The 24,430-nt window shown below is 43.9% G+C and overlaps 1 protein-coding gene across 2 annotated transcripts; it reads left to right on the forward strand.

Annotated features, from left to right (window-relative positions):
- The first annotated feature begins 4 nt into the window (after positions 1-4).
- Positions 5-22,625, forward strand: Exo1 (exonuclease 1). 2 transcript variants are annotated; one of them, NM_001107198.2, is given in 15 exon segments: positions 5-70; positions 302-513; positions 2,021-2,197; positions 3,415-3,534; positions 4,074-4,197; positions 5,442-5,579; positions 6,565-6,777; positions 7,710-7,897; positions 8,565-8,658; positions 10,858-11,083; positions 13,418-13,661; positions 14,850-15,420; positions 18,547-18,648; positions 19,678-19,871; positions 22,313-22,625. In NM_001107198.2, coding segments are annotated over 13 exon segments (2,511 nt in total). In that variant the 5' UTR covers positions 5-70; positions 302-513; positions 2,021-2,036; the 3' UTR covers positions 22,449-22,625.
- The last annotated feature ends 1,805 nt before the right edge of the window (positions 22,626-24,430 follow it).

The following is a 24,430-nucleotide window of genomic DNA, read 5'->3' on the forward strand; positions in this document are numbered from 1 at the left end:
TCCCGCGCAAATTGAAAGGTCCATGGCTGCGCTTGCAGCTACAGCAGCTCGCTGGTGTTCTGAACCCCAGGTGAGAGAGCCCCTTGGGTGGGGTCCCCGCGGCTCCGCTCCGTCTGTCCTCTGCCCCTCGGCGCGAGACCCGGACCTCCGGGAAGTGAGCGTGGAGCGCGCGGTGGACTCCGGCTCGCAACTTCCTTAGCAGCCGGGTCTCCCGATATCCGCAGAGGCGGCCTGACCAGTGTCCCTACCTCCACTGGTATCGAGCAACGAGTTTTCTTTGTATGTGTCCTTTCATATGCAGGTTTGAGGAGCCACGGCGCTTGGAATGGGCTTGCGGGCCATGCCTGTTTATTCGGAAGACAAGTGAAGCCGCTGCTGCTGTTACCTCGGGTACCACCGGCGACCTTCTGGTGTTGATGCGCCACATGGCGCTCAGTCACCACTATACTAAAGAGGAAATATTTATTCGAGATTTACTTGGCCTAGAAGGAACTTACGGAAATTTCCCGAAATGTAATTATGTCTTTTTTCCCTCAGTGTGCATGAAACCACGTTTTAGAGACGCTGTCTTTTAAACGTAGTGGACTGGTTTTACACAGACCCACCTGCACCCAAATTGCCTGAAATTAAGAATTGATGCCCCGTCTAGGGAATCATAGTTAATGGGCATGATGGCCTTAAAAGTAAATGAACCTCAGAAGTGTCAGGACTGCTAGCCAAGAGCATTGTCACTTTATTCTCGTGTCCACAGGGCACCTCTGTTCCCATATGTAGTCTTTAAGAACATGATCTCCGGTCTGTTGAATCAGGTGCCTGCCCCTGTGACCACATTGCTGAGAGAGGGGAGGCAAACAGTGGAAAATCCCAGGAAGCTCAGCTTAAGGCCCTTCTAGCCAGGCATATGCCACTCAAACAGCTAAAGGACTGTCTCAATGTGAACTGCCTTTCACGTGCTCCAGTTCAAACTCCACCACATGTGCATCGTACACATAAAGAATAATTGCAGTGGGTAAGATCCCTTCCTCTTGCAAGCATGAGGACCCAAGTTAGACAGCCCTGCTCCCCAACCCCCAATCAAATCCCCCTGTGCGCCTTTGCCTGTTAGTAACCCCAGCGGTTGGGAGGCATAGATTGTTGATCCCAAGAACTCACTGGGCCTTGATGGTTCAATAACACCCTGCCTCAAGGGGATAGACAGAGAACAATAGAGGAAGACACCCACTGCCTTGCTCTGATCTCTGCATGTGTGAACCCACACACTCATTGCATACACACACACACACACACACAGAGCAACACAAATAACCTGATCTTAGATAGAGATACTTGTATTGGGAAATGTCAAGCAATTGCTGAGATTATAAGTTTTTTTGTTGCTGTTGTTTGAAGCTGTTTTGTACAGAGACGCTGTTGCATGTGGCTTTGAAAGGTATAGCCTTCAGTGAGTCTGGTGAAATTACCCCTAGGTGCCACCAGGGCTAATTACCAGAGTATTGTTTGGAGTAAGCCATACTGATGGTGTGTGATTACTGCCATATAAAAGCACAGACAGATCTGTTCCCATAATTCTGGTTGCTTTTCAGTTGACATCTCTGTCTTTCTCCAAACTTCACTGAATTTTGGATGTGGCCCTTTAATATAGGGTGAATGTATGATACCGTAGCATGCAGCTGTATAGGCTCATAATGCTATCCTTTTCAAAGGAGAGACTCGGAAGTTTTTTTTTTTTTTTTTTTTTTTGACTCGGAAGTTTTAATGCCTAATTCCAAGTGCCTAGGACTGTTGGGATTATAAGTATGAAAGCATTTTGGAAAGAGTAGCCACAAAGGAACTCCCTGGTGGTGTTAAGGTTAGTGTTGGTGGTTGATGAAGTTCCGAGCTACAGAAGTTCCGGGGAGAGGGCCGGTCATGTTAGTTTCAGTCCTAGACTCCAGGCTGAATTTCTTTTTCTAAAGCTTTTTTGGTCGATAGGCCTTGCTTTAATGTTTTGTTTCCCCCTTCTTCCTTTTGTATCGTGTAGTTAACCTGGCGGAACCATGGGGATTCAAGGATTACTTCAGTTCATCAAAGAAGCTTCTGAACCCGTTAATGTGAAGAAGTACAAAGGACAGGCAGTGGCGGTGGACACCTACTGCTGGCTTCACAAAGGAGCTATTGCTTGTGCTGAAAAGCTAGCCAAAGGGGAACCTACGGATAGGTAGGTTTGGAATGTATACTGGTTTGTCTAAGGACTAGAAAGACGTGCTTTCCAACCACAAACTTAACCAACAAAACTTATTTTCTAGTTTTGGATGTGCTTTTTTTTTTTTTTTTTTTTTGAAACTGTATGTGAAACTAAAATGCTTAATATCTACTATGGATTTAAAAATTTCCCCTGACAACTTAGAAGTCATATTTGGTACAATGAATTGCTTTACTTTGTCTTCCTGTGGGATAGCAGTGTTAGTCAGAAATGGTCACCACTTTGGAATTTGGGGATAAGCTAATGATGAACACTTATGAATAAACACTGTAAAGGTTGACATCGATGTGTGCTGACTTAGAAGTAAAATGAGTGAGTGGCGCCTGGTGCTCTATGCTTTGCAGTTAGAGAAAGAGTACTTTTGCTTTAAAGCTCTACAATTCCTTGCTTGTTCCCATCTGCTCTGATAGTTAATCGTTGTAGCCACTCTTCTCTGTGCAGCGTCCTTGTCACTGTCCCCAGCATGTGTTCCCAGAAGTGAGTACCTTTGGTTTGAAAGAAGAGTTTAAGTGCCATTAGATCCCGGATTTGGGAACAGTAACGGCATGGTGCACTAGTGTCCTCCCTCAGGAGCTCCGTATCCACTCTTTCCCATCTTCTGGATGCATGTTGGCAGTGCTCACACATTGCCGTGGACTGTGGTGAAAACCAGATACCCTGAGCACCATGTTGTTCAACACTAACCAAGAGATCTCTGGTTCTGAGAGACATTCTTGGCAGGGTGTACAAAATTTCCTATGGTAAATAATACTGTCAGATCTCTTGGGTGTGATAAGGTGTTGTGGAAGGAGTCAAGTGTTTGTTGTAGTCTTAAAACTTTCCAATAGATTTGAGATGTTTCAAACCATTTTCTTTTAAATGAAAGAATAAAAGGTATTTGGAACAACAATAAAATGTGAGGATCGAAGGATATCAAAACCTTTTCATCTACAGTTGAGAAAGGCCTAAGAATCAAATAACTTCCTGACTACTACTACATGTCTTCTAAATATTCACAGAGGGATTTGAACCCATCTAATTCTGTTTCTTTTGGAAAGTTTAGTGGCAAAAAACAAAATTCTTCTTTATAGTTGTTTTATCTGGTCTTAAATAAAGCAAAATAATAATAATAATAATATAGAAGTTTAAGAGACTCAAAGCACACAAATGCTTTTTCCTTTTCTTTCCCGTAGGTATGTAGGATTTTGTATGAAGTTTGTTAATATGCTGCTTTCTTATGGGGTCAAGCCGATTCTCGTATTTGACGGATGTACTCTACCTTCTAAAAAGGAAGTGGAGCGGTCTCGAAGAGAGTGAGTGACTTCCTACTAACATCTAGCTAAGCTGTGTGAAGGCCAGATGCTGTCGGCCATATGATACCAAATTTCTAAAGCCTTAATTTTGTGTATAGCATGGTACATCAACTGATTCCCTCAAGTGTTCTGTTTGTGTTACATTGTTACCACGTGTTAAAACTGTTATCTTTTGATGTGAGACAAGGCTGTGGGGAATCTCCTATCACTTGTGCTGCACCACTTGCACACTTTATTAATCACGTGCTCAGCTAGACTGGTGATGCTGCCTGAGGTCCCAGTGCTTGGGACGTAGAGGCAGAAGGGTTAGGAATTCTAGCTCATCTTCTACTTAGTGAGAGTAAGGGTAGCCTGAGCTACATGAAACCTAGTCTCCAAAGGAGGAGGAGGAGGAGGAGGAGCCCACCTCATTTACTCTTGTCTGGACTGATATGCCATTCTAGCAAAGTTACTATAACTGCTGTTTTACATGTTTTATTTTTGTTTCTTGAGTCTGCCCATAGGTGGTTCTTTATATTTAGTCGTGTTTTCCCTTTCAGGAGACGACAAAGCAACCTTCTTAAAGGGAAGCAGCTTCTTCGAGAGGGGAAAGTGTCAGAAGCCCGAGAGTGCTTCACTCGCTCTGTCAACATTACGCACGCCATGGCCCACAAAGTAATAAAAGTGAGTTCGTAAGAAACAGCCAAGCCATAAGAACAAATGGCTAAGCTCACTTGAGCTGCTTGTAAGTCGTTTATTAATGAGACAGCAAGGAAAGCAGGGGAGGAGATTGTTGTCAAGTAGAGGGCAGATGTCAGAAAGGGAGGAAGGAGGGCGTCAGTGCAGGAGGAGTCAGGATGCAAAGTGATACTCCCATCGCTGCCTGCACCACTTTGGGATGTTGTGTGTGGATTTGACAGATGCCCGTGGGCTGGTTTCTTAGGCCACTGGTCACATCTGTGTTTAACCATCAACTCGAGGGGTTTTTTGTTTGTTTGTTTGTTTGTTTGTTTGTTTTTGTTTTTTGTTTTATAATTTCAAATGATGGCCAGAGGGGTCGCAGATTGAGGGGCTGTGCAGAACCTGTGTAATCTGGCCCTGCTGAGAAGCTTCTTAGTCCCAGACCCCACTTTCCTCATTCTAGGTTTGTGTTGAAACTGCTTCTTAAAGCCAGGGTCAGCTCTTTGTGTCCTGCTGCCTGGTTCTGAGCTAAAATAAACGCCCAAGGCTTACCCCATGCTTCTTTATCATGTGGACATTTCTTTTGACTATTAATGATGGCTGAGTTGGAAAGCAGTGGGGTACAGAGAAACTACATGTTCTCTGTTGCCCCTGGAGAGAGTCCCATGTATAGCAGAGGACAAACCGATTGGACACAAGTAGAGGTGCCAAGAGAACACTCGGTGAGCAAGAGAAAAAGGAGAAAGGCAGCAGGATGTCCTCCTCGTGTAGCTGCAGCAGCGGTGGTCTAGAATTTATCTGCACTGTGTTAGACAGTTGTCTCCTGACAAGGCAGTCTGCAGCATTTACAAGGAAAATTGCATGGACAGGTCTAACCACATATCTTACATACTTTCAGGATATAACAACTCTTAAGATATAATTTAAAGTATTGAACGTTTTAGCTTACACCACCACAAAGATATAACATAATTTCTTTTCAATTTATAAATTGATTTTTCTGGGGGGGTGACGGTGTGGGGTGGGGGTGGGGGCAGGCGTGCACATACCACGATTGCAGGGAGGTCAGGACAGCGTTGGCTGTCAGTCCTTCTTTCTCATCATGCACAAGGCAGGACTCTTACAAGTAAAAGTAGAAGTATTCTGCTTAAAAGGAAACATTTTTTGGAAAGTTGTATTCACCTGTGACTGGAGGCAGGTTATGTCCCCAGGTCATGTGTGGTTCTGTTCACTGTGGTCTCTTACAGGCTGCTCGGGCCCTGGGAGTGGACTGCCTCGTGGCTCCCTATGAAGCTGACGCTCAGTTGGCCTACCTCAACAAAGCTGGCATTGTGCAAGCCGTCATCACAGAGGACTCTGACCTCCTCGCGTTTGGCTGTAAGAAGGTATTGCACTGCACCAGTTACACATGGTGTTGGGGAGAGCTGTGGGTGTTGAGCTAAAACCTTCCTCTCCTGGAGTACCTGTTTAATGTCTGTGACTTACATTTTATGTTTTTGATTTTTGTTTTAAATACCGTTCATTTTTGTTGTTGCTAATTGATGCTTTAGGCTCTGTGCTCTTCCAGATTGAGAGCTCTCTTACCATTTGGAGTTTGGTTTGGTTTGCTTTTTTGGTTGCTGGTGATCAAACACTAGGCTTTACGCATGCCAGACAAGCGTCTCCCACTAAGTTGCATCCAGCCTATGGATTCTTTAGTGTTTAGCTCATCTCCTGATTGACTCTGTGTATCGTCCTGGCTGCTAGACAAGAACTCCTTACCACGGAGCTACAGCCCTCTTTACTCTGCTCTGACTGAATTTCTAAGCTGCCTAACGGGGCTCAGACTCATACTGTAGCCTGGCAGGCTTTCAACTTGCGTTCTCCTTCCTCCCCAGACCGTGCCGCCAGCTTTACTGTTTAATATTAATAACACAGGCCTTACATTTTTTATTAGGTTTGGTTAACTAATTTATGTGTGACTGGGGTATTACTCAGTTATTTAGAAATAATGTATAAATGAACATAATGAAATTTACAGTGATCTATTAAGCGGAGAGTAAGAGGTAAAGCTATAGGTGTGTGTATACCTTTTGATAACAGCTATAATATGTATATGCATCTTCAGAGAGTGCTTGCAAGATGGCCATCAGAATATTACACTGGGTGACAGATAAATGGGGTGTGGACAATTTTAGGTTCTTTTAAATTTCCATATATCCTGCAATAAACAGATATTGCCTCAGTACCAGTAATCAAAGGTTGACCACTGTAAAAGTAAAATAGGAATGTTGCAGCGCAGAGCAGAACGATTCCTTAGACTTACTGTGGTGACTTAGATAATGGCACTAAAGTGTCTTTCTGGGCATTGACCATTTCTCCTCTGTGAAGGTGATTTTAAAAATGGATCAGTTTGGAAATGGACTGGAAGTGGACCAGGCACGGCTAGGCATGTGCAAGCAGCTGGGGGATGTGTTCACGGAGGAGAAGTTCCGGTACATGTGCATTCTGTCGGGCTGTGACTACCTGGCCTCCCTGCGTGGGATCGGCTTGGCAAAGGCCTGCAAAGTCCTGAGACTGGCCAACAACCCCGACATTGTGAAGGTAGGAGAGACCTTCACTTTGTGAGGCAACAGTTCACTTGCAGGAGTTCAAATTGGGCTTTAAATGCTGTCTAAAGCCTGTGAGTGTTAACAGAAGGGGAAAGTGACTAAATAAGAACTTTGACTCCTGGGTCCTAGTACCTGGGAATGGTTCTCCGGCTTCTGGTCTAAAAGTTTTGTGTGGTAGGGATTTTTGTTTATGTGGATTATAGCTATCAATATACTGAATTAGAAGTGTAAGCAGAAATGTGGCTATTAATTCACATGCACTAAATGAAAAGCTCTTTATATGTTAATAGAAATCACCAAGCCATCACTCTGACTCCTGCATCATCTCAGACCTCACCCCCACCCCTAAAAAGATTTTTTTTTTTAAAGATCTATTTATTTATTATATACACAGTGTTCTGCATATATATCTACAGGTCAGAAGAGGGCATCGGATCCCATTACAGTTGTTGTGAGCCACCATGTTGTTGCTGGGGTTTGAACTCAGGACCTTTGGAAGAGCAGTCAGTGCTCCTAACCACTGAGCCATCTTCCCAGCCCCTGAAAAAGATTTATTGAGAAAAGGTTTTATGAATACCAGCTGCCCTTGAACTTACTATGTAGCTAAGGATGGCCTTGAACTAACTCTTTATTTCTCAAATTTATTGTTTGTTTGTTTGTTTGTTTGTTTTTTCTGAATTAAATGTTTTAACAACTGGACGTGTGCACTTGACATAAGCTGGATGTTTGGCATTTGGGCGAGCAGTACAAAACCGATTATAAGATCAGAGCTTTGAGTGATGTGGTGTGGTGTTTTCTTTCTGTTAAGTCTTTTTAGTGTAGACAAAAGCACTTGGGTTTTGCCTCACTTTCCAGTGTCAGGTGTGGACTTTCCAGTGTCACTCCTGTCTTTAGCTTTACCTGTACTGGTATATCCATTGTTAGGTTATCAAGAAAATTGGGCATTATCTCAAGATGAACATAACGGTGCCAGAGGACTACATCACAGGGTTTATTCGCGCCAACAACACTTTCCTCTACCAGCTAGTGTTCGACCCCATCCAAAGGAAGCTTATCCCTCTGAACGCCTATGGAGACGACGTTAATCCCGAAACACTCACGTACGCTGGGCAGTATCCTTTCTGAGCCGTGTGGTTGAATTTTTCACTTATTCTATTAACGTTATCAGTAGTAGTGGCCTTTACTGGAAAAGAAAGACAAAAAAACCTTGGAAATTGGTGTTATTTTTCATGGGGCAGATTGTACTATTTTACTTATCTTTGAAAAAACCGTGGTAGTGAAAATTGAGTGTAAACCTGAGGCTTGTCTGTGGTGGCAAGTGGTTGCTCCAGTGGAATTGACAGCCCCCACAGCAGGTCAGGTGCTCTGAGTAAGCACACCAGAGGTGTCCACCCGAGAGCTGCTGAGGGAAGCCTGATTGCTCAGAGGGTCTCTAGTCACCAGGGCACAGTGCTCCTTCCAGGGCCACTGGTCTCCAGTACTCGGGCACTGCAGGGGCCTGAGTTCCTTAGGTAGCAGCTAGAACTCTCCATATCTCTGGAAATGTGGGGGGCAGGGGTTGACTCAGGCTCCCCTTCAGGAAGGTGGGTAGGTCCTGCAGAGACACAGGCCAGCAACCTTGCTTCTTGTCTCAGTGGTGCTGATGTGAGCAGTAAGTGGGATTTATGTACACCATAAACCTTGAAGATTCTCTGATAATAGAGAGCATTTTCATATCTTAGTGCGGTATGGTTCTGTTGCCTGCTAATGGGGACATTTTCCTTAACCTCACCAACCTAGGTATGTCGATGATTCCGTAGCTCTTCAAATAGCACTTGGAAATAGAGATATAAATACTTTTGAGCAGATTGATGACTACAGTCCGGACACTATGGTAACATTTAACAGCTGTTACATAAAAGCATGTTTTAGTTTTGTCTCAAGAACTTTGAGACAGGTCTTTCTTTGCTTAGCATCTGTGAAGTACTTCTGTACTCAGCACTATGCAGAGTGTGCGTGAAAATGACTTCACCTAGTGTTGTGGCAGGCATCTGTAATCCCAGAACTGGGTGCGCTGAGACAGGAGGATTGCCACAAGTTCAAGGTTAGCCCAGACTATACAGTGAGATCTTGTCTTTCCGGTTTTCTTTTAAGACAGATTCTCAGTGTAAAGTCTTAGCTATCGAGAAACTCATTATGTAGACCAGGATGGCCTCGAACTCCGTCTGCCTCTGACTCCTGGGTACTGGGATTAAAGGTATGTGCCACCCCATCTAGCCAATTACTTTAAAAAGTTATTAACTTGATCCTAGGAAGTTATCTCTTAAAGGTACAGGTGTCTTAGCTCTTTAGTAGTAAAGACTGACTCCTGCTATCTTGAAGACCAGCGTGTGATACAGTCAGCACCTTCTGTCTCATCCTACATCACTCAGACTCTGGCACTTGGCACTGTTGAATCCTAAAACATGACCCTTGAGTACGAGCTCTTAGGCTAATTTGTCAAGTACTCTGAGCTCCCCCTGCCTGTGTGTCTGAACTCCTCACTGCTGTCTCCGTTGTATACGCGCCTTACAACTCGGTGTCCCGTTACCGTCTGCCACCTCTTCAGGTCATGTTTATGTCTTTAACACATTCTTTTTGCTACTGTAATTCCTTTTGTTCTTGGAGGACAGCATACGTGTATATAGTGCTTGGCCATTTATGCACAGAGCCTGCGTTAACTTATCTTATTGTTGGGAGTCATTACTGAGATGAAAGTCTGGAGAGTGCTGGCTGTGTTTTTATCTACACATCTGAATTAGCCGTTCAGTGATGTCACCAGCAGTGATGCTGAAGGCCTTTGACACAAATCATTGCAGTGACTGGGTTCTGAGCTGCTGAGATGGCCATGATTCAGAAACTCAAGTCTATGCCATTTCTTTTCACAGGGAAGTCAGTTATGCAGCAAATTATTTGACCTCGAGTGTGGGTTTCTAGTCTTTTTTTTTTTTTTTCTCTTGCCTGTTTTTCTCAGTAAATGCATCTGTGGGATTTAATTCTGAGAACCACACTGCTGAGGCTGTTTTTCTGTTCTCCAGTCTTAAGTTAACCTTCCTTGTCAGTCCTCAGAACGTGATTTAAATGGTGTCTTTTTTTTTTTTTTTCTTTTCCTTTCAGCAAAAAGACGTTTTTTGGTTTTTAGTACATTTGGGAATTGGTCATGTGACATTCAGAAGATTTTTCTGTTTCTTTTTTGTGTTTTGAGACAGGGTCCCTCTACATAACTGGCTGTTCTGGAACTCATTGTGCAGAACTCAGATCTGCCTGCCTCTGCCTCCCAGGTGCTGGGATTAAAGGAGTGTGCCACCACCCAGCCCAATTTTCTGTATCTTAACTTTCTGGTCTTGTCTGCCTTTGTCTATGGTAATAGCATTACCAACATTTTTAGCAGTCTTCGGTAACAGTTGTAATCATAAATCTATCAGTGAAACTGTTACCTTGGGGTATTAACTGGCTTAAGCCCTTTCTCCAAAGTTTTATGGGAGATTCAATGTCTACCAGAACAGCTTTCTCTTTTTCAGCATGGTGAGTCAGATACAAACTCGAACGTTGTAACCTAGATTGTTCTGGTTTGAACTCAACAAATTTCTATCCAGACTTGGGAGCTCATGGTTGTAATCCCAGCATGTGGGAGACTGAGGCAGGAGGCCTAGACTTCAGGAGACCCTGCCTCAAACAGATCAATAAAATGATACAGATTTTAGGCTGGAGGGATGGCTCAGTGGTTAAGAGCACTAACTGTTCTTCCCGGAGGTCCTGAGTTCAAATCCCAGCAACTACATGGTGGCTCACAACCATCTATAATAGGATCTGATGCCCTGTCCTCTACTGGTGTGTCTGAAGAGAGTGATAGTGTATTCATCTACATAAAATAAATAAATAAATCTTAAAATAATAGTAATAGAATTAAACAGATTTCTGAGTAAGTGGGTGACTGGTTTGAAAACATGCCTCAGAAGTTTTTTTTTGAACAGTAATTGAACATTACTATAAGCAGACATGGGGAAATGGTCATTTCTCCTGTTCAAGTTACCTTTTCTTTATTCTTTTCTAGCCAGCCCACTCAAGAAGCCATAGCTGGAATGACAAAGCATGTCAGAAGTCACCTGTCGCCAGTAGCATTTGGCACAAGAATTATTGTCCTAGACTTGAGGTGAATAGTGTTTCCCATGCTCCTCAGTTGAAGGAAAAGCCAAGTACTGTGGGCCTTAAACAAGTGATTAGTACTAAAGGGTTAAATCTTCCCAGGAAGCCTTGCGTGTTGAAGAGACCAAGAAATGGTATGTATGTACGTCATGGTTTCCAAATCCTGGTGGTTGTTGGTCAGTTCTCAGAGGTCTTTTCTAAGCCCTAACTGCATTTTCCCTGACTTAGCCCGTTAGTTCTCCCTTGTGACTCTTCTATTTAGAGATGATGGAGATGGAAGGTGGACTATGAGACCCCATGCTCCTCAAGTTGTTATGGCAGTGCCATTGTCTGTGCTGTTGGCCCCTAGTTTCCCTTTTCTCACGTAGCTGCCTTGCACATGTTGCACCCCTTACCTGGGCGCTCACTCTGCGTCTCCTGTTAAACACACTTTTCTTACCGTAGTAAGGGTGAGCCTTGGCTGTATATGAACTTCCCTTTGAAGAGTGGGAAACTGCTCTTCTTAGGGGTGATGTTTCATCGGCTAGAGTTTAATGTATTGTGATTGCCTCATTTGTATAGAGAGACAGTCCAGGAATCCCAGGTATTGTCTGGGTGGGTTCTTATCAGGAAAGAGGAAGTTAAACTTACAAGTTTGCCAAAGACAATGTGACATTGCTCAGGGAGAATATTGGGGTTCAGGCTCCCCAGATCAGGCAGAGAAGAGGAAGCCCTTCTAAGAAAAGGGAGTCCTCTGTTTGTACCAAGTTCAGAGGAACTGTGCAGACACGGTAGACTACACCCTTAGAAGCAAGGTGCCAAAAAAAAAAAAAAAAAAAAACTATGGTGATTTAACTAACTAAATCAATAATTCAGAGCAAATGGCAGATCTCCTGTTCTGTATAAAGATGTTGAGAATCAGTTGTCAAATTTATTCTTATATTTTCAGATGTTTTTATCCTCTTGAAGATGATATTTCAGTTCTAATCCATGCCAATATAGAATTAGAAATACAGCTAATTTATTTTTATTTATTACTATTGTATGTGTGGGGAGTGCAGTTTTGCCGCTATGCACCACTGGGGTCAGAGGACAACTCTGCCTCTCTGTGCAACTTTATATGGGTTCTGGGGGTTGAGCTCAGTTCGTTAGGTTTGCATAGCAAATGGCCACTGAGCCATCTTACCAACCCAGTGCAGTTGACTCATGTCTTGTAGTTTGAAACCCCCAATACTGGACTAAGCCAGTCCCTGTTGCCCTTCAGATATTTTTTTTTTTTTTTTTTGGTTCTTTTTTTTCGGAGCTGGGGACCGAACCCAGGGCCTTGCGCTTCTTAGGTAAGCGCTCTACCACTGAGCTAAATCCCCAGCCCCGCCCTTCAGATATTTTGAGGTAGCAGTTGTGACCCAAGGAAATTTCTCTTCAGGCTGCAAGTTTCCTTTCTATTGGGTTGCGTCGGATGGAATCGAGCTCCTTGGTCGTGGCGTAGCCATGACAGTGGGTGTGGTGGTTGGTGTGCTCTGCTCCTGCAGACGGGTCAGGTGCACTGGTGCCTGCTCCAGGCTGCCTTTCCTGCTGCACAGACTGATCACTCCCGCTAGCCTGCTTATCCTTTTCTCTGTTACGGGCTGAGCTTGGGTTGAGTTTCTCCAGGTGCTGTTGGAGCCAGGTGCTGTGACATTTTAAACTTCTGTGTAGTTGTTGAAACTGTGGCCCCTGTGTCTTACATTTTCATTACAGTGTGTTCGTGTATAAAATATTTGAGTGAGTTAGAGAAAGTCCGGGAATCTGGAGCTCTAGACTCAGTCTCTTAGGGTGTACAACTCACTACAGATCCTTGTCTTGAGGTAACAGGAGCTGTCACTGGGACCCCGTGAGACACTAGGAGTTCCAGCTAGCTGCGCTTAAAGTCCTCTGCACTGTCATGTTCTTGCTTTCCTAGGCTGTCACCTTTGCATTTTACGTTTGACCCTGCAGCCTTTTTTGGCCTCCAGCTTGGTAATGAAGAGCCAAGCTGGAACACAGTCACACTTACCTCAGAAACCACAACAGTAAATGGTGGCTGGTTGTATTGGAGCACTAAAAACTTTCCATCGTTAATCATAGCTTTATATATAAGCTGCCCTCCAGTTTTTTTCTACACTTAAACAAAAATGTAGTCATTCAGAATCTATTATGCCCTAAAATCTTACTAGTATAATTTCATGTGAAATCATGGATATAATTGACATTAATGTTAATTGACATTAAATTTGGAAAATGGTAAAATAGAGCTAAGGTAATCATTTTTCAGTTATAATTTATGAGGTGTAGCTTTCAAAACCCAAAGCTGGACTAAATGTGTAGCTGCATGTAGAATCCTTGCTCGACGTGTGCAGGAGAAAAAGCACGGTTTGCCTTTGGCAGCAGGGTTTGGGGTGTACCATCCAAGGCAGATAACCAGGAAGGGAAGACGCCCGGCCATTTACCTGGGCCTTTGTTTATTTTAGAAGCGCTGTCTGAAGATGACCTGTTGAGCCAGTATTCGTCACTTACAAAGAAGATCAGGGAAAATAGCTGTGGGAATGGCACCTCACCCAACTCTTCTGAAATGTCCGTACCCTGCCCTGATGGTGGGACTGCTCACAAGACAGATGCACATACCCCGTCTAGAACGAGGAATAAATTCGCAACATTCTTACAGAGGAGGAATGAAGAATGTGGTGCCATCGTGGTTCCCGGGACCAAAAGCAGGTATGGTGGCTGCAGGGCACCATTTGAGTTCGGGCCGTTGAAGCTAGCTAGTAGAAGCCTGCTGCGTGTGGGCCTTCGTAGATGTCCTATACCTCAGTTACTTGAACTGTTGCTGCGACAAAAATGCCCGACAAAAGTAACTTATAGAAGGAAAGGTTTGTCTCAAGTCACGTTTCAAGAGTACCTCATGTCTGTGAGAAGGAGCGGGAGGTAGCTGGTCACATTGCACCTACAGTCAGGAAGAAGAAACCAGTGGACCCCTGCCCAGCTCCCTGTCTTCTGGTTCAGGACTCTAGCCCACGACATGTTACCAGCCACATGTAGAGTTAAGTCTGAAGATTCTCACGGACCTGCCGGAGGCTCCTTCCTTAGGTTCTGTGTTCTGCAGGAGTCACTACACCATAGTAGTTCAGACCAGAATGCATTGCTGTTCCCTTCCACACCCGTCAGTTCTGTGATCTTCCACAGAGAATCAAAGTGCAAAAGAACTGTTAGCTCCTGCAGATACACGCTGGTGGATTCTGTTCCTTTAGGATTCTGTTTTCCTTTTTCGATGTTTCTCCTCTTACAGTATTTTGAGGTCTGATCTGTCTTAATTACCTTCATTAATATTAATATTTTCCCTATAAATAGTTCAGTTTATCTCTTAAGGTCTAGAAATATACTAAATAACACCGTAGACTAATTGGGGAAGAGCAGCTATGAACTGAGGCAGAGGATTATTTGCGTTTGATTTTTGTTTTGTTTAGCTTTCTGCTTGATGTAGAATTACGTAGACCAAGCTTACGTTAAACTCAGAGTTCCCCGTCTCTTATCTTCCAGATATAAGGATTAAAGAATCCTGGGCTCTGTGTTACTATGTAAATAAGTTTCTAAAAATGTAGTAGTTATTATAAATAAATAAATAAATATATATATATATATATATATCCTGGCATGGTGGCACAAGTTTTTAATCCTAGCACTTGGGAGGCAAATATCTGTGAGTTTGAAGCCAGCCTGGTCTATATATTGAGTTCCAGAACAGTCAAAGCTATGTAGAGAGACTGTCAAAAGAAAGTATAATATAAAATAAACCTCAATTAAAATGCAAGATCCTTGTGTATGAAAGTAGATGTGTGACTCTCGATAGATTTGGGAGTAGACCCTGAAGTACTTAAGGTCTTCCATCGTCCTGTTTCTTGTTAGGTTTTTTTGCAGTTCTCCAGATTTTGACAACTTCATACCAAAAAAAGGAAGCAACCAGCCTCCAAATGAAACTGTTGCCACTGGCAAAGCCACCACCAGCCTCCTTGGAGCATTGGACTGTCCAGACACAGGAGGACAAAAGCCAGTTGTCACAAATGGGACGCACAGTCCAAACACTCACATTCCAGGCGATGCAACTGGGTCTCCTAAGGATGAGGCTCAGTCTTCTGAGACCAGCAAATTCTTGGGAACCATGTCCCCACCCACTCTGGGGACACTAAGAAGTTGTTTCAGTTGGTCTGGAACTCTCGGGGAATTTTCAAGGACTCCAAGTCCCTCAACGAGAACTACATTGCAGCAGTTCCGGAGAAAGAGTGAGCCCCCCGCCTGTCTTCCTGAGGCCTGTGCAGTCACTGACGTATGTGATTCAAAGAGTGGGACACTGGGTGACAAGTCTCAGTCCTTGCATGAGCTGGACTGGTCCTCACGGTCTCAGGAAAGCATAGACTCCACATGCAGCTTAAACACATCAAGCCTCTCGCAGCCTTCCAGTAAGGACTCAGACTCAGAGGTAAGTCTCTTTCTGAAGTCTTTGCTTTCTCAAACACGGGAAAATGGGTGTTGACCAGACAGTTGAGGAAATTTTGCCATCATGTAGAAATGAACTGGTTTTCCTCAACTTTTATTTAAAATTCTCCTGTGTTCAGGGCTGGAGAGATAGCTCAGGATTTAAGAGCACTGGCTGCGCTTCCAGACAGCCTGGATCCAATTCCCAGCACCCACATGGCAGCTCACAGCTCTTTAAGACTCCAGCAGAACTACCAAGTTGTAAATTCACAGTAATGTTTGGCAAAACTTTGATGCCCAACAATATTCAATATTGAATGGCATGTAGTAATGCATATAGCCTGAGAAAATACTCACTTTACCAGCCTAGCCATCTCGCTAGCCTGAACACACTCAGAACTCCGGTGGACAGATTCAATCAAGAAAAGAATCAGCCAGGCAGCGATGGCGCACACCTTTATCCAGGGCTTGGGAAGAAAGGCAGGTGGAGTTCAAGGCCAGCTTGGTCTACAGAGGAAAGAAAGAAAGAAAGAAAAAAGAAAAAGCCATTAAAATGTGGAAGTAATTCTTTTAACTTGGAGAAAACTGGAATCAGGTTACACGTTTGGATTGACATTGTTTATTTTTTCAGGACCTTGCCAGCCAGCACTGCCGTTGGCTGCCATTGACACTTCCGCCTCTCATTCCTTTTGTTTCTTTTTTAACTTAGGTTTATTTCGCTTATGAGCGCACGTGCGCATGTGTATGTGTCTGTCTGGCTGTCTGTCTGGTGACATGTTCCCTGGTGCACAAGGAGGGATCAGAGGACAGCTTGAGAGAGTTGGTGCTGTCTGTCACCCACATGCATCCTAGGGACTGGACTCTGGTTGTCAGGCCCTGTGGCCTCAATGAACCACCTCACCAGCTCTCTTTCTCTTTGTCTTCAGTTCCTCCGTGTTGACTTTTGTCCTGTAATGTGGAAGTCTTTGTTTCATTTAATGAACCTTCACCATGTGGAATGTTGCCTCTTGGGCCCTTTCGAGTTACCAGGACAGTTGGCCAGCTCTCTGCCATTTTTCCATAGAAGCATCTGTATGGAGGATGTTGCGAGCATCTGAGCTCCTGCGGGGAGGGGGGCTTGGCTTTCTTTCCCCAGAGCATGTCTTTCCAGCTCACTTTGTGAGCTTTCAGCTGAACAATGAGGTCCTTCAGCTCACACAGGCTGGCTGCTCATGCTGAGAGCCATTCTGTCTTCTTGAATAAATGTCTTCTACCCTGAGGTGGTGTTAGATAGGGACCTAACCAGATGGGAGCATATATGCTGAAATTCTAGCACTAGGGAGGGTGAGGCAGGAGGATCATGAATTTGAGGCCTTCCTGGGCTACATAGCAAGACCCTGTCTCACACAACTAAAGAAGAAAAGAAATAGAACTTTCCCTGCAAAAAACTAAGGGACGATTCATTAATTGACTGTCCCCTGGCCACCCTGTGCGGTGAACAACTTGGGAGAGATGCTTTAATGCTCAAAAATGGAATTCATACGATTAGGCTTACTATTTCTTGGATTTACAGATGCTCCCAAACCATGTTTCCTTTCTGTTTTTGCTGTCTTTGGGCCTTGTTTTGACTATCAGTTCTTTCATTGTATACTTAGACCTTCAGGACTGGAGCCTTCGTGACAAGTTCATTGTTAAAAGGCAGCAACTTAACTAATCTCAGAATCTTGCTCATGACACTCTTGTGAGAACTGTTCAGCCAGTTGGGCCTGGTGCAGTTCTTCGAGGGCTGCAAATTAGTACACAACCTTGGCTATACGCCAAGACCCTGTCTGAAAAATAAATCACTTAAGATGGGTGTGACTGTGTATCCATAATCTCCTAAGTTAGGAAGCGGGGTGAGAAGGTTGCTCTAAGTTTGAGGCTAGCTTGGTCTGGGTATGAGTCACTGACCATTTAGTGCTATAGAGTAAGAGAGACCTTGTCTCCAAAAGCAAAACTCACCGGTTAACACCACTGCTGTTGACTACAGCAGAGAACTCAGTAAGACACAGGCAGTCTCTCTTGCTCTTAGGTCCTGATACACTGCAGAATTCCAAGAGAAATACAGGAGACCTTAGAGACGCGCCAAGTACAGTCCCCACTTCCCGACCTTCCTGTTTGCTGATGGGAGTAAACACTGGGGGACTCTCACTGTATGGAGAGTCTTGTGCATGGAGCTGAGGCAGAGAGGGCCCTCCCTCAGTCAGTGTTACAGTAAGTCAAGCATTTGACACAGTATGTCAGAGTAGGCCCACCTGGAAGGAAGATGTGCCTTTGTTTTCAGTGTTTACCATTTTACAACACAGCTAAGACGTAGAACTGTGCTGGTTTGCCTTTCTGTGGTCAGCGACTGAGAACTGTTGCCAGGACTGCAGGAGAATCCAGCCCCTGTCGTTCAGCATATGTGTTTTGTTTTAGTCTTTGAGAGTTTCATACATATAATGAAATGTGATCGACATATACCTTCCCTCACCCCGTCTCTCCCGTACTCCATCCTGGCACCCGACATTCCTAAGTCCATCTTTTTAACACATTAGGTGGAGAGTCCCAGCCTGGGGACTGACCCCCCTCTGGGAGTTGGAACCTGCCAGTAGCTTCTCAGTAGAGGGACGGGTGGGTCCTGGGACCATTTCAGGCGGCTCTGGGGTTTCTGCTGCCTTGGTTTACACAGCTCTGTGAGCTGTGTGGCAGCCATGTCAGGGCCAGGCAGCGTTTCACAGCATCCCCTCCCTCCCCCTCCTGCACTTTCTGCCTCCTCTTCTGAGGAGTTCGCTGACTCTTGGCATGGCTTGGGGACTGAGAACGATGTCCCATTTGGGGATAAGCATCAGCATCTCACAGGCTCCTGAAGTGACTGATAAGGTTTCAAGCCTTCAGTGTGTGCTTTATAGATTGTTCCTTCAGGTTAGATGTTTTGGTACTTTCTTCAGTGAAACTGACAAGTCTCTTTTCCATTCTAACTCATTGCCTCTTATTCTTAACCATGTTTTTATGTCTTTTTGGGAAATTGTGTTATTTATCTGAATTTCTTTCTCATTTTGCATATTTTGTTGAGTGTTGGATGATGTCATAAAAACCCAAGTAAATTTTTTTTTCCATGTGGGCAATCTAGGAATCGGATTGTAACAATAAGTCACTTGATAATCAAGGAAGTCAGAATTCCAAGCAACACTTACCTCACTTTCCAAAGAAAGACATACTTGGGCGGAACAAGGTAAAACATTTGGAATTATTTTTTTTCAGATTTCAGAAGCAGTGTGTAATCTTTGCCAAAAAAAGGAAAACAAGCAAAAATCGAAAATTAAAATTAAAATACCTGTGTTCTGATCTTTTTTTTTTTTTAAATGCGTTTTCAAGCATCTTCAGATGGCATTTGCACTTAACTGAGTGCTTTATGTGTTAATTGGAATTTGTTTTCTGTTTCCTAAAAGGCTTTTTCCATGTAAGTAACAAGTACTTCTGCATATGTTACATAATCATAATTGTTTACCCTAAGATTTTTAATTAATTCCTGAGAATGAGGTCATGGGATGACTGGCTGTTCCTAAGGTGATAATGATTTGCCGAGTATTTCCAAAATCCTAAACTCTGGACCCAGGCAGAGCTGTGGGCTTCTCTCTGTTTAAGTTTTCGACTTTTGTGTACAGTCTGCCAGATTAATCACTTTTAAAGACCTGTTTACACACCTTCCTTTCCATTCTGAGAAACAGTGTTACTATGCACAGGACAAAAATTAGCCTTAAAGTCCCAGTGTGCTGGCACTTGCCTTTAATTCCAGCACATGGGAGGCAGTGGCAGGAAGAACTCGGAATTCCAAGACAGCCACAACTATCTAGAGAGACCCTGTCACAAACCAACAAACATCAGCCATGGAGTAGAAACAAATCTATCAGGAAGTGTAAGTCAACTACGGACAGCTATGCAACCTTCACACAGTGGCAGAGCAGATAAACTTACAGATAAACTTCCTAAAGTACAATTCGGTTTACTGTTGAAATGCAAGAATGTCTAAGATGTACCATTAAGTGTGATCAAGGAAAACAAAGTAATACCTGATAGTTTCTGTAGTAGACATGTTAGGTCATCTTTACATTGCGTGTGGGTTATTTTCCTGTTATGGTATATAAAGAACACCTAAGAGTTAAAAGCAGTTCTTTTAGAACGCAGGGAATTTGGGCATTTGGGGAAACCCACATCTCTAACAAGCAAAATAAAAGTAACAAAAATTCCGATCTGTCTTCAGGTTCCTGGACTCTGTCGGTCTAGTTCTATGGACTCTTTGTCTGCAACCAAGATCAAGCCGTTGGTGCCTGCCAGAGTCAGTGGCCTGAGCAAGAAGCCAGGAAGCATCCAGAAGAGAAAACACCATGATGCCGAGAACAAGCCAGGACTGCAGATAAAGATCAGCGAGCTCTGGAAAAACTTTGGGTTTAAAAAGTGAGTTTCCTGGTTCCCTTCTGAATCAGAACACTGTCTTCTGCAGCCCTGTCCCCAGCTCTCTCTGCCTTCAGTCAGTTCGTGTCTCTCACCTTCAGCTCCCAATCCAGCGCGGAGCTTCTTTTCCAGAGCAGACATTGCTTTCCTTCTCCTTGCTCAGGACTGGAATGCAAAGGGGTTAGGCAGGAGCTGACGGGGGATAAACTTAATTGTAAACTGCTTCTCTGACTGACTCTGCAACCTAACAGGAGAAGTACTTCAGTTAGGTGCACCTATAGAAAGGGCCCGTTTGTTATAACAGTACTTGTTATATACAATAAGAATGTTTTTAACATTTATTTATTTGCTTTATATATATATGAGTACGCTGTAGCTATCTTCAGACACCAGAAGAGGGCATCAGATCAGATGGTTGTGAGCCACCATGTGGTTGTTGGGAATTGAACTTAGGACTCTGGAAGAGCAGTCAGTGCTCTTTAACCACTCAGCCATCCCTCCAGCATCTACATTAAGAACTTACTGCTGCTCTTTCAAAAGACCTGAGCTCAGTTCCTGCTCCCCAGTATTCACGTTGGTTAACCTGCAGCTTCCTGTAACTAACTGCAGCTTTAAAGGGTACTGCATCCTTTCTAGCCTCGGGACCGCTTGCTGCACTCACATTCATAGATACAGACACATGCGTAAATGTAAAAGAAACTGTCTGGTGGTTGTGCATGCTTTTAATCCCAGTATTCAGAAGGCAGACTTGAGCCAGCCTGGTCTACATAGCGAGTTCTAGGACAACAAGCTACACAGAAAAATAAAGGGGCTGGAGAGATGGCTCAGGGATTAAGAGTACTGACTGCTCTTCCCGAGGTCCTGAGTTTAATTCCCAGCAACCACATGGTGGCTCACAAGCACTGTAAGGTGATCCGATGCCCTCTTCTGGTGTGTCTGAAGACACCTACAGTGTACTCATATACAGAAAATAAATAAACAAATCTTTAAAAAAGAAAGAAAACTAGATAAATAGCCTGTCTCAAAAAAAGTTAGACTTACTGGTTGATTTAAAGGCACCATTGAGATGGCTCATCAGATATGCTCACCTCTAAGTCTACCGATCTGGGTTTGGTCCCAGGGCCCATATAATGGGAGGAAAGAATCAGCTCACATAAGTTATGCTTTGACCTCCACACACATCCTATGGCATGGATGTCATATGAATGTTAGAAGTGTGCCAATAGATTTAGATTTGTGGAAAGTTCCTTAAAATGGGGTTGTGGATCTCGCTGAGAACACTTGTCTGTGAGGATGCGGGTCTGAGTGTGAACCCTCAATATCTAATAAAATCTGGGTGTGGTTGCCTGACCTGTAACCCCAGCATTGGGAGGTGAAGGCAGGCAGACCCGAGAGCCTGGCTGAAACCCCTGCCTTTGCCTTCTGAGTGGTGGGATTACACCACCATGCCCGGCTTAAATTGCTTTCCTTTTGTGTTTTCTCCTTTGGAGACAGAGTCTCACAGTATAGCTCGGGCTGCCCTAGAACTCACTATGTAGACTAACCTCAACTCACAGAAATCCTCCTGCCTCTGCAGTCTTACCAGATTCTGCTTTGGTATTATTGATGTGAGCACAGTGGGAAAGGTAAAATCCAAATATCATAAAAGTAATTGACCTTACAAAGCTCCTGAGAGGGACTCACATCTTGAGGGGGTAGGGACCTGATAGAGTTGGTGTTAGAAGAAACCATTACAGTGATCTTAAAGATCTATTGGGAAAATAACTAAGTGGTTCTTTATTTTCCTTGATAGGAAACAAAATGTTACTGTGTTATTTTCATAATAGGATTTTTAGTGTGTGTAGAGCACTAATCCAGCAGAAGGGCATTTGGTTTAATTTGTTTTTTAAAAAAAATACAGGGGTTGGGGATTTAGCTCAGTGGTAGAGCGCTTGCCTAGGAAGTGCAAGGCCCTGGGTTCGATCCCCAGCTCGGAAAAATAGAACCAAAAAAAGAAAAAAATACAGCTCAGTTGTTAGCCTTGTTGTTTATGTTCATCCATGGCCAACTTGAAGGAAACTGTTAAATGCACACCTGTAATCCAACACGTGGGGGGCAACAGCAGAAGAATAATATATCTGTATATTCATATATATATATTTTTTTGCATTCTTGGTTCTGCTACTGTACTGTGTGTGTATATACGTGCTTGTGCGTGTGTGCGTGCGTGCATGTGTGTTAATTGACTAACACCTACATGAAGGTGGTTTTAAAAGCAGAAGAGACACAAAGAAGAGAAGTATATTGGAAGAACTCTGAGTGAAGCCTTGAATGTGCTCCCTAGGAGCTGACATAGACGACACAGTGACGGGTTTAAAGGGTTTATGTGCCCTTTTTACCATTTGGGTTGTTGTTTCTCTAATCGTCAGTACCTGAACCAAATTGGCTTTGTTATATTTTTGCAGAGATTCTGAAAAGCTTCCTTCTTGTAAGAAGCCCCTGTCTCCAGTCAAGGACAATATCCAACTCACTCCAGAGACAGAAGATGAGATCTTTAACAAGCCCGAGTGTGCACGTGCTCAGAGAGCAATATTTCACTAACTGCCGGCCGCTGCCTACAGGAAAATCTTATCAACTGGAGAGATGTATTACTCTCAGTGCCATTTTTTAAATGGGATACATTTTGTATATTAACTTTATGACTTTTCTTTTGCTCAGCTTTTTATATTTTCATAGAAAGCTAAATAGAAGAATAAATCTGTCTTTGACATTTCTGGGAAGTTGAAATGCTAATTGGGCAAATCTCCTGGCATCGATACCAATCTAAAGGACTCTCCCTTGTAGTATAACATCTATTATATTGTAACTCGAAAGCCACAGATGTCTACAGCCACTTAGACCCAAGAACAGATGACTCACCAGCTTCCAGTCCCTCCAGCTGCCTTTTCTGTCTGCCCTTTAAGAGAAACATTGAAATCACATTGTTGCTGGGATAGAAGGGCAGTAGGAGGGGCTCTGTCTGCTTACGACTGGTAACACACTGGTAACACACTTAGGTCTCGAAGCTCTCAGTGTACCTCTGAAGTACGGCCCAGAAGTTCCTTAGCATTTACTCAACCCTGTGCAAGATGCTGAAGCTGCAGAGCCTGTGGTCAGTGCATTCTGCAAAGATACAGCCGCACCCGGGCCAATCCAGTACAACCAGAAGGAGAGGCATAGTGAAGGCATCTGTGGTACAGAGCAGAGACAAGACTTAGAATGTTTAAAGGGGGGATGATTTGGAAAGTCCTAATCTGAAGCTCAGGTTTGAGCCCCACCATGAGCAGTCCTGTCAGACAGATGCCATCTACAGGCGTTCATCTCTGCAATGTCAGGAAACCAGGAAAATGTTCTATAGAGCATGGAAAAGGAACCATCAAGGAAGGATGACGAGTGTCAGTCAAGGAAGGGCGGGTTCTCTACTGGCAGCAGCCAAGCAGGCAGTTGTAGATGGCTCCCATCCGTGGACAGACAGGTGAGCTCTGTCCCTGAGGGTAGAGGGAAAGGCTGGAAACAGACATTTAAAAAAAATCTTTAAAAAATAGCAAGATGGTAGTGGCGATGCCACCTTTTCCAGTCTCCAAGTCACTGCACAAGTCAAGCCCCATTAACAGCTCCCATGACAGTCTTCATAGTCCCCAAATAGAAATTGTTCCATAGTTACTGACCACAGGCCATAGGATAGGCCACAGCAGGAGACAGGACGGACTGAGGCCAGCCAGAGTCCCTCTGAATGTGGCTTCTTGTGGCTTATTCTGGACCACTGGTGTCCATGTTTGGTTCCTGCTCACAAGAACAGGTGTGGGGATTGGGCCACACTGAGCAAGGGACATGAGCAGGTTGATGGAACAGTAAGGTTTGCCACCCCTGTTTTGAGACGGACTCACTTGTCCTTACCAACCTCTCAGACTTGCTGTGTGGCTCAGGTCTTTTCTGATCTCCGTCCTCCCTAGTCTAGTGAGCATTCCCAGCAAGTCTGCATAAGTCCTCTGATAATAAAAAGGAAAGTTCTGGTTTGGGTTATTATCCAGGTTTTCCTTAAATTTTATATATTTTTAATTTTATAAACCATTATTTAAAGAAACTTTGTGAATAAAAGTGTCACTGTGAAGAGACAAGAAAAAGGCTGAAAATTCAGGTAGGTCAGATTTTAAAGTTCAGGCACCGGAGTATAGACTCAAGATGAGTCCATGAGAGAAAGTTTCACATGGCCAGTATCTCCCCATCTCCATTCTTAATTCTGAAGTTTCATTGAGCCATTGTATGCGTGGGCAGAAGAGGGTAGACATGGGTAAGGCCAGGCGTTTCTGGCTTGGCCGGATTGTATTCCACTGTGAGGATACCCAACCCTCATCCATCTCATCCCAGGTTACACCTAAAGCTTTGCCTTGGGTTTTGTTTGGCTGTATTTTCTCTCTCCCTTTCTCCCTAGGAAGCTATAAGTGCTTATAAAGATGGAGAGAGAGTGGCAAAATCAGTCCTTGGCACCTCTCAGTGCTTGCAGTCATGAATGTAGCACCTAAGTCTCTCGTGAATAACTATTG

This window comes from Rattus norvegicus, chromosome 13 (genome assembly GCF_021556685.1).
Source record: "Rattus norvegicus strain SHRSP/BbbUtx chromosome 13, alternate assembly SHRSP_T2T, whole genome shotgun sequence".
In the NCBI taxonomy this organism is placed as follows: domain Eukaryota; kingdom Metazoa; phylum Chordata; class Mammalia; order Rodentia; family Muridae; genus Rattus; species Rattus norvegicus.